Here is a 19,157-nt window from a genome sequence, read left to right on the forward strand (position 1 = left end):
GTTCATGAGTGTGTGACTCTGGGCTGCTCAGGGGTGCGTGGCAGTCTTTCATTCTTTTTTCTTGGCCGTGACACATGCCTTGTGGGATCTCAGCTCCCCGACCAGGGATTGAACCTGGGTCACAGCAGTGAAAGCGCCGAATCCTAACCACTAGACCACTAGGGAACCCCTTTCGTTCTTTTATTTATCCAACAGTAAGCATCTGAGAGTCTATCACAAGCCAGGTACCCAACCAGGTGCTGGAGATTTTAAAAAATACACCAAAAAACCACGGGACTTACTGTCCTCAAATGAAAGCTCTCAAATTACAAAGAGAACACCATTTTCTCATATCTCTTTACGGGGTATGTGTTGGTGTGGCCTTTTTTGGAGGGGAGGTTTGAAATGCCGATTAACACAGAAAAAGCACATATCCTTTGATCTTGATCAGAACTCTGTTCTGCGAATTTACCCTACAGGAACACTGACCCCCGCAGATGCTGTATTTACAGGACACTCATGACCACCCCGTAACTGTGAAAAACCAAAACCGCCCAAATGCCCATGAATAAGGAGACAATATGCCTGTCATACCCCAGGCCCTGTGGTGTTAACAGTGCGTATGTTATGACCATCATTCATGAGCTACAAGCTTTGCTTCTTTAAAGCTGTATATTTTTGCAAATGTATGTGTATGAGGAGAAGCAAAACTTAAAAAAAGTTACCCTGTGCCTTAGTCACCAGGACCGGTCCCAGCTGTGGACACGGCCATGCCGAGCGCCTTTGCCTTCTGTCAGCGAGCGGCCCCTTGCATGCGGCCCTGCCTCTCCCTCAGCACCGCGCATCTGTCTCCCAGCACACTGTCCCTGCCTGATCATGGTCATTAGACACTCGTTACCGTTAATTACAACAAGCTCATTTCCGGTCCCAGGGGTGCTCCTCAGCTCCCCCACAGCCCTCGATTGGCAGGCGGGGAGGCTTTGGAGACCAGGAGCTCAGCTCAGGGACACTGTCAGTTGCAGACACTCAGATGAGGTGGTGGGATCTAAAACAGAGGCACTTCCACCCAACCACCAAATTTCCTTATGTTCCCAATTTACTGTGGATAAAAAACTCCAGTAAACCAAACAAGGAAGTAAAATAAAATTATGAATAGCAACACATTATGTTTTTTCTAAGAAACAATATGGAACTGCTATGGACTGAATTGTGTCCCCCCCAGATTCACATGTGGAACCCCCAATGTCTATGTGGAATAGGGCCTGTGAGGATGCAATTAAAATCCAACGAGGGGCTTCCCTGGTGGCGCAGTGGTTAAGAATCTGCCTGCCAATGCAGGGGACATGGGCTCGATCCCAGGCCTGGTAAGATCCCACATGCCATGGAGTAAATAAGCCCGTGCACCACAACTGCTGAGCCTGCTCTCTAGAGCCCACGAGCTGCAACTTCTGAAGCCTGCGTGCCTAGACCCCATGTTCTGCAATGAGAGAAGCCACCGCAATGAGAAGCTCACGCACCGCAAGGAAGAGTAGCCCCTGTTTGCTGCAACGAGAGCCTGCGCACAGCAACAAAGACCCAACACAGCCAAAAAAAAAAAAAAAAAGTTCAGTGAGGTCATAGGGGTGGGGCCCTAATCCATAAGACTGTGGCCTTCTAAGCAGAGGAAGAGAGACCTCTTCCTATTCCATTCCCCTTGTGAGGACACAGCGAGAAGTCATCTGTCTGGAAGCCAGGAAAAGAGCCCTTACTGGGAACTGAACCAGCCCCAGAAAATAGTAAACCAATGAGCAGCTGTGTTCCAATAAAACTTTATTTACCAACACTGTGGTCTGCAACCCTGCTCCACAGTATGCATGTCACAGAGCCTAACATGGGTCTGAGGAAGAACCTACATGCATGCAGGTCCGGGTAGGTCAGCACACCTCTGAATCACTGCCTTTAGGTGCCCCCCCTTCCTTGGAATCCCCTCTGGATCCTGCCCCTTCTCTTGACAGTTTTCCTTCTGTGGGTACAGTATGAAGGATGAGATTTTTGCTTGTTTTGTTCAGTCCTAATCTAGATCAGGACTCCTTGAAAGGTAGTGTCTGGTTTGCCCTCCGTCTATGGAAAGGCCAACACAGACAGAGAGGTTGCACATAGAAACCTTTATAGCAATGTGACAGAGTAATTCCATGTCTGTTGAATCTAGTGGGACTTTTGGGCTTTTTATTTGGCTGCTCCGTGTCTTAGTTGCGGCATGCGGGCTCTTAGTTGTGGCATGCGGGCTCTTAGCTGTGGCATGTGAGATCTAGTTCCCTGACCAGGGATCGAACCTAGGCCCCCTGCGTTGGGAGCACAGAGTTTTAACCACTGGACCACCAGGGAAGTCCTGGGCGTATTCTTTTGTATGCTTCCTTCATTCTTCCTTTCCATGTCCTAGTTCATCTTGCTTGTATTTCGCACTGGTACTGGGCGGTGGTGAGCCAAAACCCTGTGGCCTGAGCAGACTGTGGCTGGGTCACTGCCAGAGGCTGTGGCTATGTCCTGGAGATGCCCAGGCCCCAGGTGCGAGCTCTGGGTGTGGGACAGTCCAGAAGTGACCCTCCTGACACATGTGTAGGATGCCTGCCTCCCTGTGCATCACTACAGTCATCAGTCGTGGGACGGAGACAGAGCTGCCACCTGGAAAGAGCCTGTTAGGGTGTCCTGAGTTCCAGAGATGAGATGCTGAGGGAAAGCCCTGTGCACAGGAAAAAGGCTCACTGCAGGCGCTCCCATCGAGTGGACGAGTGGACATAGAGATGCTAAGTGAGGAGGAGGGGGCCAGGACCGGGTTGTAAAGGAAGAGCAATCCATTCTCATGGGAAGATCTATTTAGTGAGGAAGCAAGGCCCCTGAAATCCCGAGGACGCCAGCTTGGTGGCATCACAAATGTGGCAGGAACCCAGACTGTGGGCGCTTCCCTCACAGAGAAGCAGCCCAGGTTCCCCAGCCCAGGAGTGAACACCTTAGCCGAGGCAACAGCCGAGGTGCCCGCCCGCCCACCCCACCTCTACCCAGGGCCCTGAGGGCCACATCTGTCTCTCTACGGCTGTGTGGAACAACCCTCTTCCTTAAGGACCGTCGCTGTCTTGTTCACTGCCTTGGCTCTGGTTCCTGGAACGTGCCTGGCCTCACAGAATCACGGCCCAGAAATAGGAACTTGTGCTAAGAAACCTCTCCTCAAAGGCCACCAGGACATTTTATGGACCAGTGCTACCAGGCCCTCAAGGAAGAGAGAGCCCCTTTCTGCAACAAACTGTTTTGGAGAAGAGACACGGAAAAAGCCACCCACTCACCAGACGGAGAACTCAGGGCGGGACCTCATGGGGAAGTCACATCCCAGCACATTCATGACCAGAGCCGAAAGGGCAAAACAAATGACCAGCAACCCGAAGTCAACAGCATCTGTGTGCATGTACATGCAACAAACATATGAATCACAACCAAGAAGATACATCTCTGAACATAGGTGCTTCCAAAATCTGTCAGTAAAAATCATCAACGCCAATGGAAATCAGTGTAAATGAAAACCTATCAACGTAAAGCATCACAGTAACCACAAGGAGAAAAACTATAGCTCAAAGGATGCAGAAAGAAACAAACTGAATGGGGCTTCCCTGGTGGCGCAATGGTTGAGAATCTGCCTGCTAATGCAGGGGACATGGGTTCGAGCCCTGGTCCGGGAGGATCCCACATGCCGCGCAGCAACTAGGCCCGTGAGCCACAACTGCTGAGCCTGCGCGTCTGGAGCCTGTGCTCCGCAACAAGAGAGGCCGCGATAGTGAGAGGCCCGCGCACCGCGATGAAGAGTGGCCCCCGCTTGCCACAACTAGAGAAAGCCCTCGCACAGAAACGAAGACCCAGCACAGCCAAAATAAATTAAAAAAAAAAAAAAAAGAAACAAACAAACTCATTCAAACAACACCCATTAATGAGAAAAACCCTTAGCAAACCAGGAACAGAAAGAACCCTCCTTAACCTGACAAGGGGCATCTCCCTAAACCACACCACACTTGGACTTACTGGGGACCCTTTAGAGGCACTGCTTAGAGTGAGACACGGGCAGGCTCTGTCCTGTAGGTGTTGGTCGAGCAGATGGGACCAGAGCCCGGGAAGGGACAGACGGGCAAGGTAAAGACGGGAGACGTCACCCACTTGCAGGTTGAAGGGCATTCTTGTGTGACTGGAGTCACCCGGGGATCACCGATGTCACCGACAACTCCCCCCTCCCCCTCCCCCTTGTCCCTAAATTGGCCCCCAGGTGGGGTTGGTGCTGAGCAATGGCATTCTGACCAGCTGGCCACCCGCACTGTCAAGGGCCCGTTAAATGCTTGTTTCCGGGAGATAACTTGGAGCACAGCCTGTTGGTGTGGAGAACTGCCTGCATTTACCTTTGAGACAACGTCCCCCAGGTCAGTTTTTTAAGCAACATTCTAGATGAAGCCATGTTTTAAGTCACTGGACTTTCTCGGTCCCACAGGACTTTACAAGGAATATCCCTTTAGCAAACTCTCATCGGTTTCTGAGATCACAGCTGTCATGCACGTTAGATATTCATCAGATGGCGGGAGTATAACACTATGCAAATTCCTATCAATTCTAATTAATCCTTAATTAAAATACCTCACAACCTAAGTGCTGAAACCTCAACCAAATATGCAAATTAATTCTCATTTCAATATACTTTTGCATTTGTTAATTTAAGGCCTGCGATTCTGTCATAAACTACTGTATGAACAGCTGATGCTCTGTAAAAACGGCATGCAGTTTGCCTAGGTTTTTTTTTTTCCTGTGGCAACAGGGCAAAAGGAAAAGACAGCAAAATGCTGTAATAGAAAATGCAGCCAAGTAAAACGTCTAGAAAATTAGTCCACGCTCTCCTGTGAGGCTTTGGGAATATTTAAGAGCAACAGCTAAGAAAAACAGCCCTTATGGATGGCTTCTGTCTACATTAAACAATCTTATTTCTCATCCAAAGAAATGCTTTAAATTCAACTGAACAATATCTAGAAGCTTCCAAAGCTGGGCTACCGTCACCCAAAGGCACGACCTTTATTTTGCCGAGTCCTGCACAGGGAGGTGACCAGACCAGCAACACGCACAACCATGTCCTACCCATTCCCGGGCTGGAAATCAGACTTTTAGGCCCGCCAAGGCCCTAATTTCCCTAAGAGGGATTGTCCCAGGGACTGAGGACAGTTCTAGGTGACAGTAAAAAGGAGCATTTTCTGTTAAGAGAGATCAGTCACTTTCACACCATCACCAAGTTTACTGATAGCTACTGTATGCCAAGCCCATAACAGGGTTGGGACACTCTGCAGGCACGCCTGTGCTTTTGCGGGTAACAGATGCTGCATGAAATTAACACACAGGATACTTTCAGTGGATGGTTAAGCCCTAAGAAGAAATCTGAATAGGGTAACAGATGCTGCAAGAAAGTGCTGCTTCACAAGGATCTGTGTACTAAGGCCTTAAGCTATGGGCCCCCAACTGAAATCCGTCAGTCCTTGATTGGTTTTTATAACAGCTTCATTGAGAAATAATTCATGTGACATACAACTCACCCACTTCCAGTGAAGAACTCAGTGGTTTTCAGTACATTCACCAGGTTGTGCAACTACCACCTAACTTTTTCACTACCTCAAAAAGAGACCCTGATATTGGCTCGGTGCTTTGTGACAGCCTGGAGGGGTGGGATAGGGAGGGTGGGAGGGAGGGAGACGCAAGAGGGAAGAGATATGGGAACATATGTATATGTATAACTGACTCACTTTGTTATAAAGCAGAAACTAATACACCATTGTAAAGCAATTATACCCCAATAAAGATGTTAAAAAAAAAAAAAAAAAAAGAGACCCTGTCCCTGTTAGCAGTCACTCCCCACTCCCCACCCCAGCCCCTGGCAACTGCTAATCTCTTTCTCCCTCTTCCGGACATTTCACATAAATGGAACCACACACTATTGTGGACTTTTGTGTCTGGCTTCTTTTATTCAGAATAAAGGTTTGTTTTTTTTTTTAATTGAACTATAGCTGATTTACAATGTTTCAGGTATACAGCAAAGTGATTCAGTTTATCTGTATCTGTATCTATATCTTTTTCAGATTCTTTTGCATTATATGTTATTACAAGATATTGAATATAGTTCCCTGTGCTATACAGTAGGGCCTTATTGTTAGCAGAAAGTTTTTTTTTTCTTTTAAAAATTTTATTTATTTATTTATTTTTGGCTGCGTTGGGTCTTTGTTGCTGCGCATGGGCTTTCTCTAGTTGCGGTGAGTGGGTGGCTACTCTTCGTTGCAGTGCACGGGCTTCTCACTGCCGTGGCTTCTCTTGCTGAGGAGCACGGGCTCTAGGCGCGCGGGCTGCAGTAGTTGTGGCACACGGGCTCAGTAGTTGTGGCTGGCGGGTTTAGTTGCTCCGCAGCATGTGGGATCTTCCCGGACCAGGGCTCGAACCCGTGTCCTCTGCATTGGCAGGCGGATTCTTAACGACTGCGCCACCAGGGAAGCCCTAGCATAAAGTTTTTAAGGTTCATCCATGTTGTAGTTTGTGTCAGAAAACTTCATTCCTTTTTATGGCTGAACAACAGGCCATTGTACAGATGGACCACATCTTGTTTCTCTAGTCATCATCATGGACATTAGATTTTTTTCATAATCCTTGATTTTCTATTTGTCTATACTAATCCACCTGTCTGTCCAACAGAACTTTCCCAATGATGGAATGTTCTAGATCTGCACTAATATGGGAGCCACTAGCTACGTGTGGCTACTGATTGAGATGTGGCTAGTGTGGCTGAAGAACGTCTTATTTAATTATACTTGATTTTAATGAATTCAAATGCAAATCACCCCTGTGGGATGGGCCACAGTCAATAGCAGCAGAGGAGCTCTGTAGGCTGATCAGAATCGGAGGCTTGATTCATGAGTCACCTGGAGCCTGTGGAGCCGAGAAAGGACACTCCAAGCAACCTGAAAAATAACCCTCCAGCTCTAGGAGATCCGCCGCCTGCACGGCCACAGCGAAATACCGCACAGGGGTCTCAGCCCCAGGGCCAGCCAAACACAAAAGGAATCTGAATTCTGGAAGAAGTCACACATTGGCCCGAAGGGTAGTCGTTGGACAGACCCAACCAGAAAGCTGAAGCTACTGATCAAGATGTTGCAACTGCAACAGACCTGAGTGGCAGAGGAGGAAGGGAAACAGAGGTAAAAAAACCCCGCTGGATTACTTATGCCTGAGAGCTCCCAGCCAGGCCCAGGAACGGTGGTGAGGAAATAGGAGGGCGGTCCTTTGTGTGAGAGTTATTACATCCACTTCCCCCACGGCAGCTGCCCGTGCTCCTTGGCCCGAGAGCAAGGCTGGTGAGGCTGGGACTTCTCGCTCCTCAGAAACAAAGTGAACCCAGGACTGACCAAAGTGAGGCACAGATGCGTACTTGAGGCCAGCACAGGGGACAGTCACAGCTTGGAGAAGACGGAGCAGGTCCCTCGATGTGAACTTCCCAGGACGCCTGGCGGCTCTTCAACGCGCTGCCCATCTGCAATCCCAGTTCCAAAGGTCTTTACGCAAGTTGGCATTCAAGTGAATTTGGAGGCAGAGCCTGACCCACACCAGTGTGTGCGACCGTTCCTGTTCTGAGGCTGTCACTGAAGGCAAGGCTCTGCCTCAGCTCTTGTCAACACCACATACGTAAAGCCTAAACAATTCTGAGTTCTGTAACGCACCCAGCCCCAAGGGTTTCAGGAAAGGGACTGGGCCAGTATTGGGTCCTCCCAGCTAAATTCAAAGCTCTCTAAAAAGGGTTTATTTGTTCTCCTCAGGACAGCTCCTCCAGATACCAAGAAGGATGGCTGTTTCAAGGGAAGGATTCGGGAGGGGGGTGTACTCCTAGGGTATCCTTGGTCTTCGGAGACTGCGGCAGGCAGGACCACCCAGACACCACACAGAGGAGAGCACAGGTGGAGGGCCTGCGTATCGACCCTGGAAGATGCACCCGTGTCCTTCCCACAGGCCGGAGGAGGCATCGGAAGGCAATTCCTGGAACTCGTGGGGTAGTGCTTCCAGGAACATTTGACAACACGGTTTACGTGGAGGATGGCTTTCTTTTCAGGATGATACGAATGATAAGCCTTGGGTTCTAAGTCAGGCCCCAGACACTCAGTCTTCCTGAACCCCGTAAGCTGTACAGGATAAAGGATTTCACTTAATAGGTATCAGTCACCAGAAACAGTTCTTCACTCAACAAAAATACAAGGTGTGTACACTGTGTGTCAGGTACCAGGGCAGTCCTAGGACACGGCTCGTCCTAGACCCTGCACTCACCATTGGAGACAGATTGCAGAGGCTAGGAGCCATCATGGGTGCATGAGTGCAGCAGATGCACAGACAGTGCCCGGGGCCTGTGGGTGCAGAGTTCCCTCCCTGAGCCACAAAAGGGTGTGGAGGGGCAGCACGCAGCCTGGCTGTGGGTTACGGGGGTGCAACCCTCTCTCCGGAGCTTCCCTCTGCTCATCTGTAAAACAGGAGTGAAGTAACTGTCTGTCCCGGGCCACTGGAAGTTTGGGGTAATGATGCCAGGACTCGCGGAGCTCTCTGGCTGTGGCCCACGCTCCATCAATACCTACTGGGCTTTTAAACACTCTGCGCAGGTTTAGTGTTTACCCTAAAGGTCTGTCGCAGACACTAGCTAGAGGGAAATGTGAGAAACGTGGGTTAAATCAAGAAGCCAACGTGCTATCTCCCAGCGTGGGCACCCCAGGAGGCTCAGCCTGCAGGACCGCTCATCGGGCAGAGGCCCATGGGAAGCTGGTGCAGGATCATGACCCTGAATAGTTTTCTTTGGCCCGAGACTTGGTCATTCCTGGTCATGGGGTTGGGGGAAGCTGAGGCAGCACTGAGATCTCATTTACTTTCCTCGTGGTCCATCCTGGAGACTGTAAGGCCTGCGGCCCATGTGCTGGAAACACAGTGCTTCCATGACTGCACTTCCTACTGATACGAAAAGACACCTGGCCACGCTGAACTTGACGTTTAGGCAGCTCTCGGCAATTGTGATGGCCAGTGCTTTGCAAGGCTGAGTGGTGCTGCCCCATCCCCGTGCAGCCAAATGTACCAGGCACCCTGATGTTTGAGCCAATCAGTGGAGAGGAAGCATGATTTTCTGAAGAAATGCCCAGATCTGACGCACGGCCTATGCTCTGAGCCCTACAGCCGCCTTGGGATTCAGCCTGGGTGGAGTCAGAAGCCCTGAGTGTAGCCCTTGCCACCTGGGAAGATGGGACAGGGCAGCGGCGTGAGTTAAAACGGACACCTCAGCCTGTCCTGATGGCAGTAGGTCTCAAACCTTTCATTTTCTCCTGAAACTGCTGAGTTTGAAGCTGACTGACAGCTGTGTTCACACATGGACATACAGAATCAGATGAAGCAAAAGGAGAAGTGCCCAGACAGCGCACACCCACAGCTCTCAAGAAGCAGTCTCCCCAAAAGTCCCAGCATCATCTCACTAATGGGGAAAAGGTCATCAAGAACTACAGCTTCCTGAGACAACAGCTGATTAAACTACTTTGAAAAACTGCTTTTCATTACTACTAAATTCCTTACTTTGCATAGCTAAGTTGTCGATAAAAACCTCAAGGGCCCACACACCCAAGGAGCTCTGATGACAGAGCCAACTGCTGAGGGCAGTGGGGATCACCTGCCCCCGCCAAGGGCTGTTTTTTTCCCCCTGGCGGCAGGTGGGAGCTGGCAGGGGGACAGCACACCTCAGAGAGAGGCAACAACACGGTAAGTTTTTATGATGGTGATCAACATCATACAATTCAACGGTCCTGAGGAGCATGTGACCGTAGCCAATGTCTCCAGGGGATGGACACTGGCGTGTCCCCCGTGGGCAGTTTCTTCCAGCTCACAGGACTCGCGGGTTGTGCTCGTTCAGCTGTAGGAATGCTGCTTACCTGTTTCACACAGGGCACTGAAGGGAGTGCTGCGAGGGGCTAAGGGCAAACTTGTTTAAACCCCCAAAAAGCCCAACCTTGTTTACTAGAAGTCATAATATCTGCTCCCCATAATTTAATTAAGGAACAGACAAGACAGGCCATTAGACATTCAAACACCTGTGAGAGGCACCTGAGCAGGAGCTTAGTGTGGGACCTACAGGGCAAGGGGCCGTCCGCAGAGGGTGACCTGGCTCTGGGCGTTGGAGCCTAAGGGAAGCGAGGAGGGCAGCCAGTGGGAGCTGGTGGGGGACCCGGGTCAGGGGCTGAGGTGGTGAAAAGGGATGCACGTGAGGGGGGGAGGGAACGACTGATTAAATAAGTAGAAGTACTGAGGATGATGGGAGCAGGGTTCTTATTGTCAGAGAAAGGAGTTACCAATCTAGAGAGAGAGAAAAATAGAATGAACCCTGTGGTGCTGAACCAGAATTAAAGACACTGAAATGAGGGAATTCCCTGGCCGTCCAGTGGTTAGGACTTGGCCCTTTCGCTGCCGGCGCCCGGGTTTGACCACTGGTTGGGGAACTAAGATCCCATAAGCTGCCTGATGCAGCCAAAAAAAAAAAAAAAAAGATACTGAAATGAGCTCATGGTTTTCAATGTATGCAGATACAGTAAAAACAGACATGAATGAGTCTGTGTACACATATATATGCATCGTCTGCAAATACTCCTGAGCTCTGTGCCCTGAGAGTGACCAGAGCAGTACCACCTCAGTAGTAACGAGCATACCCGGGACCAAGAACTACTCTAAGTGGAGCCAGGGCTCCTGGAGAAATGGCTGACCCCGGGCCGGCAGCAGAGGGGAGAATACGAGCCTGGAACATGTTATGGCAGCAAGGAAGGGAATGCTCAGAGGCTGATGGAGACATGTCAGAAGGACATGAGCCAGCTTCAAGGGTCTCACGCTAGCCAACGCGGGGACAATTTGAGCGTCGAAATGAGTGATAATAGTAACTGTGATAAAATAAGACTCCATGCATTCCATGAATCGATACTGACACAAAATACGAAAATGAATAAAAGGGAAATTGAATGAGGGATAGTCTCAGAGTACCTCCTACAGAATACTTATTACAAAGGGAAAAGGAGCAACTTTAAAAAGGAGGAGTCTGGCAGACACTATCTCACTTGAGTGATCAAAGTTCAAGTCATCAATAGGGGACAGAGCAAATGTGGGCACCACTGAGCAGCCTCTGTGTGAGAAGAGGCGTTGCTTCATTTTGAGGATGTGTAGCAGAAATCTAATCATGAGGAAACACCAGATAAACCCAGATGGAGGGACTTGCCTGTGATCTTCCAGATGGTCAAGGTCATGAAAGTCAAGGAAAGACAGGGGCTTGTCACAGATGAAACAAGACCGAAGAGATGTGATAACTAAACGCAACAAGATTTTGACCTTTTTGTCCTTTTCTATAAAGGACATTATTGGGACAACTGACAGAGCCTGAATGAGATCTGCGGATTCCATGGTGGGTGGGGTATCAGTGTTCCCTTCCTGACCGTGACAGTTGTCCTGTGGGTAAAAAGGAGACTGTCCCCGTTTGTTGGAAACGCACTCAAGTGCGCAGGGGTCACGGGGCATCGTGGCAGCAACTTACTCTCTAATAGTTCGGGGAGAAAATGTATTTGCGTGTTCTTGGAACATTTATGTGAATCTGTGATTGTTTCAAAATAAAAAGTTAAACACACACAAACAAACCTATGAGAACAGACATAGACCACTCAAACTACAGTGGCTTTGTAAACCAAATGGGATATAAGCTTTTGGGTTACAGAGTGCATAGAGGGTAAAAGAATTAGAACAGAAATATACCCCATGCTGGCTCTTATGAGAAAGGAAAGTGGTGGGAAAGATAACAGATAAAATGTTGACTTCTACCTGGGTTAAGGAGTGACACCATGAAGATCCACAATGAGATATTCCTTTGAAATAATATGATTCCCAAAATCTGCTGTCATCAAACAGAGTCTTTCAAATACAAACAAGTGTAAAAGGATATCATGTCCACTACAATGGGATACCACTTCGCAACCAACGGGATGGCTATTATAAAAACAAAACAAAACAAACGCAGAAAATAACAAGTGTTGGAGAAGATGTGGAGAAATTGGAACCCTTGTGCACTGCTGGTTAGAATGTAAAATGGTGCAGCTGCTGTGGAAAACAGTCTGGCAGTTCTTAAATATACAATTACCATGTGATCCAGCAATTCCACTCCTGCGTATATACCCCAAATAACTGAAAGCAAGGTCTCAAACAGATATTTGCGTAGATATAAGCATCATTATTCACAATAGCCAAAAAGTGGAAACAACCAAATGTCCCACAATGAATGGATAAACAAAATGTGGTCCATCTATATGATGGAATATTATTCAGTCATAAAAAGGAAGCAAATTCTGATACATGCCACAACATGGGTGAACCTTGAAAACATTATATTAAGTGAAATAAGCCAGTCACAAATGGACAAATATTGTATAATTCCACTTATATGAGGTACTTAGAGCAATCATTCATAAAGACAGAAAGTAGGATGGTGGTTACCAGAGGCCAGGGGAGTGGGGAATGGGGAGTTAGTGTTCAGTTTAGGAAGATGAAAAAGTTCTGGAGATGGATGGTGGTGACGGTTGCACAATGATGTAAATGTACTTAATGCCACTGAACTGTACACTTAAAAATGGTAAAGTGGTAAATTTTAATGTTATGTATGTTTTATCACAATAAAAAATGTTCCAACTGTGTGTGGGGGGAAATATCACGTCCTTACAGCATTTGGGTGAAACAAATGTAGGTTTAAAATTGAATTTCTCTTTCAGTCACCAGATAACTACTGGAGGCTGGCACCACACCCATAGCCTTATATGTAAGAACTCACACAGTCTTCAATAACCGTGAGCTAAGTGTTGTCACTGTCCCCAAGTCACAGAGAAGGACTGGGGACAGAGGAAGTTTCAGTCACATGCCAGGGTCATGGAGCCAGAGGTAAAGCGGAATTCAGACCCTTTCACTGCTCTCTGCCACCGTCCATGTCAAGTACACGTCAATCTTGCACCAAAACCGTGTTCAGAAATAAACATACTTTTGTACCACATACGTGCTTTCCACAAGCCCCAGCATACTCAAGTGCTACGCTCCAAAGTGACACACGACATTCAAGTAATTGATCTCAAGAGACCAACTCACTCTGGACTTCCCTGGTGGAGCAGTGGTTAAGAATCCGCCTGTCAATGCAGGGAACACGGGTTTGAGCCCTGGTCCGGGAAGATCCCACATGCCGCGGGGCAAGTAAGCCCGTGAGCCACAACTACTGAGCCTGCGCTCTAGAGCCCGTGAGCCACAACTACTGAGCCCGCGTGCCACAACTACTGAAGCCCTCATGCCTAGAGCCCGTGCTCCACAACAAGAGAAGCCACCGCAATGAGAAGCCCGCACACCGCAATGAAGAGTAGCCCCCGCTCGCTGCAACTAGAGAAAGCCCGCCACAGCAACAAAGACCCAATGCAGCCAAAAACAAAAAGAGAGACACCAACTCACTCTAAGAAATCAAGTGACAACCCTTCTCTGATGATTTTGGTTTAAATGATGTCTTCACCATATTTGTGGCTTCTCTTGTAAACCATCTTCAAATTGCTATTAACCTTGACCAAGTGATCAAGGTCAGTGGTCCTATCAGTGATAGGACTTACTGACAGCACATACCTCCGACACGATGCACTGAGGACACAACGTTGCTTCTGTGCGATTCCTGCCACAGATGCACAACCTCAGTCTAATTATGAAGAAACAACGGACGAACCACACTGAGGGACTCTATAAAATAACTGAGCAGGTCTCAGCAAAAGTATGAAAGCCACGGATGATGAGGAACAATGGAAGAAACTTCATAGATTGGTGGTGACTAAGGAGACACGTTGACTAAATGCAGTGTGGGATCCTGGACCAGAAAAAGGGCATTTAGGACACAACCTGGGGAAATTCAAATGGGACCTGTTGCTCAGTTACAGAGCATTGTACCAACATCAATTTCCTGGTTTAATCACTGCACTATGGTTCTGAAGGTGTTGCCATTAGAAGAAGCTGGGAGAAGGGTATACTCTCTGTACTAATTTTTCTTCCTTCTTTTTAAAAAATTAATTAATTGAATAATTTTTGGCCGCGTTGGGTCTTTGTTGCTGCGCGTGGGCTTTCTCTAGTTGCAGCGAGTAGGGGCTACTCTTCATTACGGTGCACGGGCTTCTCATTGCAGTGGCTTCTCTTGTTGTGGAGCACGGGTTCTAGGCGCGAGGGCTTCAGTAGTTGTGGCTCACGGGCTCTAGAGCGCAGGCTAGATTTTGATTATGATTCTACTTTCCTAATTCTGTCATCTCAGATCCTTTTGTAAAACAACTGAATGCCACAATGGCTCTGAGGTCTTGCACCTAGAATGCAGCTGCTTATTACTCACTGGCAACAGTATTTCTCTAGTTACAAACTGCAAAATAAATGAGTGTGATACACCGGAAAGCAGGGCTCTGACAAAGCAGAAATGTACCAACTGAACCATCGCTGCCAGAGAGGGATGTGACGAGCAAGATGGCCCACGACGCACGTTAGGGCTGAGCCAGGACCAGAGGTGCGAGGTTGTTGTGGTCCTGATGCCACACAAGAAGTGTCTTCTCAGCGGCCTACCTGCCTTTTCCTTGATCTCACAGGGCACACTGAAGAGAGCAGGCTTCATCTGATGACAATTCAGAGCATGCTTTCTGAAAGAGAGGTGACAGAGGAGCAGGTGAGAAGGAGAAGAGTCATTCTGTGCATGAGAGTAATGATCCTCTATACTGAGTCTGCCAGGTCTGTTGAAAAACCCTCTTATGAAAGGACAGAACCGTAGCATTTCAAATGATCGAGCTTCAAAATTGTCCACACAGCTAAGAACTAGGTCAACAGGTTTTCCTTCTTCTAATCCACCATTGCTTATTCTATTCATGAAACGTTGCAAGTTTTCTACTGTGGTTACATTGTAGTTGTGTACTTCGAAAAGAACATCAGGATTAATGTTCCTCAAAGTATGTTCTGCTGCTTGAACTTTACTTAACCCTGCTTGATGAGGTTGGAAGAAAAGTCTATTCATATTGGCCAGTTCTACCGTGTCATAGTCAAAGAGTAGCAACTTACCAATGCCACATCTTGTCAGCATTTCAGCAGTCACACTGCCAACTCCACCAACACCTACTATTGCTACAGCAAAGGTACGGATTTTCTCATAGTAGCTTACAATTCCCATTCGTTTCAATGCCATCAGGCGGCATCTCCGCCGCTCCCGCGGGCCTCTCAGCCCAAACTGCATTTTAAAAAGATCACTGTGGCTGCTCTCTGGAGACTGGGCTGGAAGGCAAATATGGAGCCAAGGATACCAATCTGGAGGCTATCACAGCTGGAATAGTCCAGAAATGCTGTTGGCTTAGAGTTATGGTAGTAGACATAAAAAGTACATAGATCTTTGGTTTGGGGAACAGAATCAACAGGACCTCCTGATAAACTGGTGTAGGGTTTTAGGGAAAGAGGAGGTTCTAGGATAACTACTAGCTTTAGGTCTGAGCAACTGGATGGATGGAAATATCATCAACTTCAACAGGGCAGACTGGAGGGCAGCAGGTTTGGGGGAGGAGGGTCTGGAAAGGAGGGTTGTACTTTGATCAGGTTTCACCTGAGATCCCTATGAGCTACCCAAGAGGAGGTATCAGGTAGGCAGCTGGCACATGGACATGGACTCAAGGCTGGAGATAAACAATACAAAGATGGAGTCCTGGGCATAGAGATGGCACTTTAAGCCACAAGACTTGAGGGAATCACTATAGGACAATGTAGACAGAGAGCGGCCCAGGCCCCAGGCTTAGGCATCTGTACTTGTAGAGGTCAAGCAGATGAGAAAATCCTGCAGAAGAGACTGGGACCCAAACTGCCAGTGGGGAGGGACCAAAAACAGTTTCAAAGAGAGAAGAGTAATCTGTGAGAAATGCTTCTGAGAGGTGAAGTGGGAGAAGAGACCTTGGATTTAGCAACATGGAGGTCACTGGTGACTCAGCAGAGTGAGAAGGTTGGGAGAAGGTGGGTGGAGATGGGAGAGGAAGTGGAAGTAGCAACCACAAACTCTTTGACACTTGATCCCAAAAGAAAGTAAAGAAATGTAGCAAGTGCTAAAAGAAAGGGTGTGTATTAATCATGTTTAAAATTTTCTATCTTTTATGATGCTTTGACATCCTGGGGCCGGGAGAGACTGCCCTTCCCAGGGCTAACTAAATCCAGATATAGCAAACAACTTGCCTGAGAGCGTGCCTTTCATATGCAAACTCAAATCCAAAGGCCACACTCCCAATACCTCTTTTATCTAACTCTCAGCACCAGTCAACATGCCTACACACACCCCACACACCCCCACACCCCCACCCCGCTTCCCTGGTGGCACAGTGGTTAAGAATCCACCTGCCAATGCAGGGGTCACGGGTTCGAGCCCTGGTCCAGGAAGATCCCACATGCTGCGGAGCAACTAAACCCGCCAGCCACAACTACTGAGCTCGTGTGCCACAACTACTGAAGCCCACGCGCCTAGAGCCCGTGCTCCTCAGCAAGAGAAGCCACGGCAGTGAGAAGCCTGTGCACTGCAACAAAGAGTAGCCACCCACTCACCGCAACTAGAGAAAGCCCATGCGAAGCAACAAAGACCCAACACAGCCAAAAATAAATAATAAATAAAGAAATAAATTTAAAAAAGAATACAAGGAAAGAGAATGAAGTCGGCTGCTCTGCTTCTTAAAGGGGATTCTAGGAATGATTATTCCCAGGTCAGCTTCCTGCTTATAAAACATCTTACTTTCGATACAGTATAAAGCACCTTTGAATGAATACAAAGTAACTTCACAGAATGTTTTTGTGGTTTATTATGAAAAGTAAACAAATGTCTAACCTTTAAGCATGTTCTTGGCCTAGAGGTGATCAAGCGGCTGACAGCAAACCATCAGTGATTACATAAAGTACGACAGACTACCTCATTCATCAAAGGGGATGAACTAATTTCTGTGACAGACATATCCTAAGGTGACCCCCACTGAGTATAATCCTGTCTCCTTGAGATTGGGCAGAATCTGTGACTTGCAAAGTGGCAAAAGTGATGGTATATAGTCTGGCAAAAGTGATGGTATATAGTCTCGCCTGTGGTTATGTTACATTATGACTCCACCTTAGTGGACTGGGGAATGTCACCTGCTGGCCTTGAAGCCAGCTGCCATGTTGTAAGAGGGTCGGTAATGGGGAACTGCAGGCAGCCTCTTGAAGCTGAGAGCAGACCCCCAGCTGACAGCCAGCAAGAAAACAAGAACTTCAGTCCTGCAACTGCAAGCAAGGGTTCTGCCAACAACCCTACGAGACTGGAAGATGATCCTGAGCTTCAGATAGGAACACAGATCAGCCAACACCTTGACCGAAGCCTTGTGAGACCCTGAGCAGAGGACCCAGCTCAGCTGTGCCCAGATTCCTGCCTGTGGAAACTGAGATCAGTTTTAACTGTTTTAAGCTGTTAGGTTTGTGGTAATTTGTTACATAGTGACAGATAGCTGAGATAACTGAACAGATTGTAAGGCAGTGAATGGGGACTGTGGGGAGAAAAAGAAGGTCTGTGCTCGCACCTTTAGCAAGTACCTGACATGTTCTATGCAACCAAGTATCTACATTAAAACAAAACAAAATGTTAATGTTTATGAAGAAGCAAAATTCCAATGAATGAGAAATCATAAATCTTTTAAATAAATAAAAGAAACTTCCGAGGATAATCTAAATTAAAAAACAAATCTGCGAATATCCTTTTAAAACCAATGCTAAACAAAACCAATCTGTAACAAAACTATTGAGAGTCACATAGAATCATGCCAGAAAATGAAAGCATACAGCTTTATCATCCTCCAACCCCACTTATTCAATATTTATAGGACAAACATTTATTGAGGCACTAGTATATACCGGTCACTGTATAAGGAGAAAGGAATGTGGGAATGAATAGAACATAAGTCACATCCTGGCTTCTACTAACTGTGTACTGCAGCTTCTAATATTAGCTGTCATTTACTTTTCCAAATTATGGAAAAATCTGCTTTCCTGAACAAGGTATTATTTTATTACATTTATTTATTTTGGAGGTATTTATTTATTTACTTATTTTTTACTGAAGTATAGTTGACTTACGTTACATTAGTTTCAGGTGTACACCATAGTAATTCAATATTTGTATAGCTTATACTCCAAACAAAGTTATTATAAAATATTGACTATATTCCCTGTGCTGTACATTACATCCTTGTAACTTACTTATTTTATACCTAGTAGTTTGTACCTTTTAAGCCCCTTCACCTATTTAGCCTCTCCCCCAGCCCTCTCCCCTCTGGCAACCACTAGTTTGTTCTCTGTATCTGTGAGAGATTTCTTTTGTTTGTTTGCTTGTTTCATTTTTTAGATTTCACGTATCAGTGAAAACATACACTATTTGTCTTTTTCTATCTGACTTATTTCCTGAGCAAGGTATCATTTTAAATTACTGAGGAATTTGATTTAGAGATATATTCAGAGATCTTATCCTTTAGAATAAGATACTTCTTGAAAAAGCTTCCCTGAGAGCGGCAATGATTCTAATACCTCAACAAAAGATGAAATCAAATCCCCTTAATTATTCTCATTTCTAGAAGGATTGTTTTAGCTGACAAATCCAGTCACCTCCTGGAGACAGACCTAGGTAAAGAACAAAAATTAGAAGACATGTTTCCTACCCTGAGGAAATCAAATCTTGATGGAAAACCTAGAAATTCACAGAGGATGCCAAGCTCCAGAAAGGAATGCAGCCCAGGAGTCAGATGCCCTGGCATTTTAAAATAAGCTTCTTTGTAAAAGTAAAACTGGGAAGAATCAAACTGTTGTGGGTACCATCAGTCATCTGTAGAGTCATTCTAAAAGCAAACCTACAAACAATGAAACAAAAACAGCTAAGTAAATGGGGGTTGAGAATACGTACTGATACCCAAATTCAACCATAGAAATTATTACAGTTATTTTAGCAAAATGAAGCCTTGGATCAGGAGGCAGTTTTTGCAACAGGAAACGAGGATAGTTATTTAATACAACACAAGAAA

At 46.9% G+C, this 19,157-nt stretch overlaps 1 protein-coding gene across 1 annotated transcript in view; it reads right to left on the bottom strand.

Moving 5' to 3' along the window:
* The window catches only part of PBX4 (PBX homeobox 4), a 43,469-nt gene that overhangs the window by 15,939 nt on the left and 8,373 nt on the right, over positions 1–19,157 (bottom strand). The window contains exon 2 of the mRNA XM_033854065.2: positions 14,674–14,747. Within this exon, the coding sequence (XP_033709956.1) occupies positions 14,674–14,747 (74 nt within the window). The remainder of the gene's footprint in view (positions 1–14,673; positions 14,748–19,157) is intronic.

This window comes from Tursiops truncatus, chromosome 3, assembly GCF_011762595.2.
Source record: "Tursiops truncatus isolate mTurTru1 chromosome 3, mTurTru1.mat.Y, whole genome shotgun sequence".
Classification (NCBI taxonomy): domain Eukaryota; kingdom Metazoa; phylum Chordata; class Mammalia; order Artiodactyla; family Delphinidae; genus Tursiops; species Tursiops truncatus.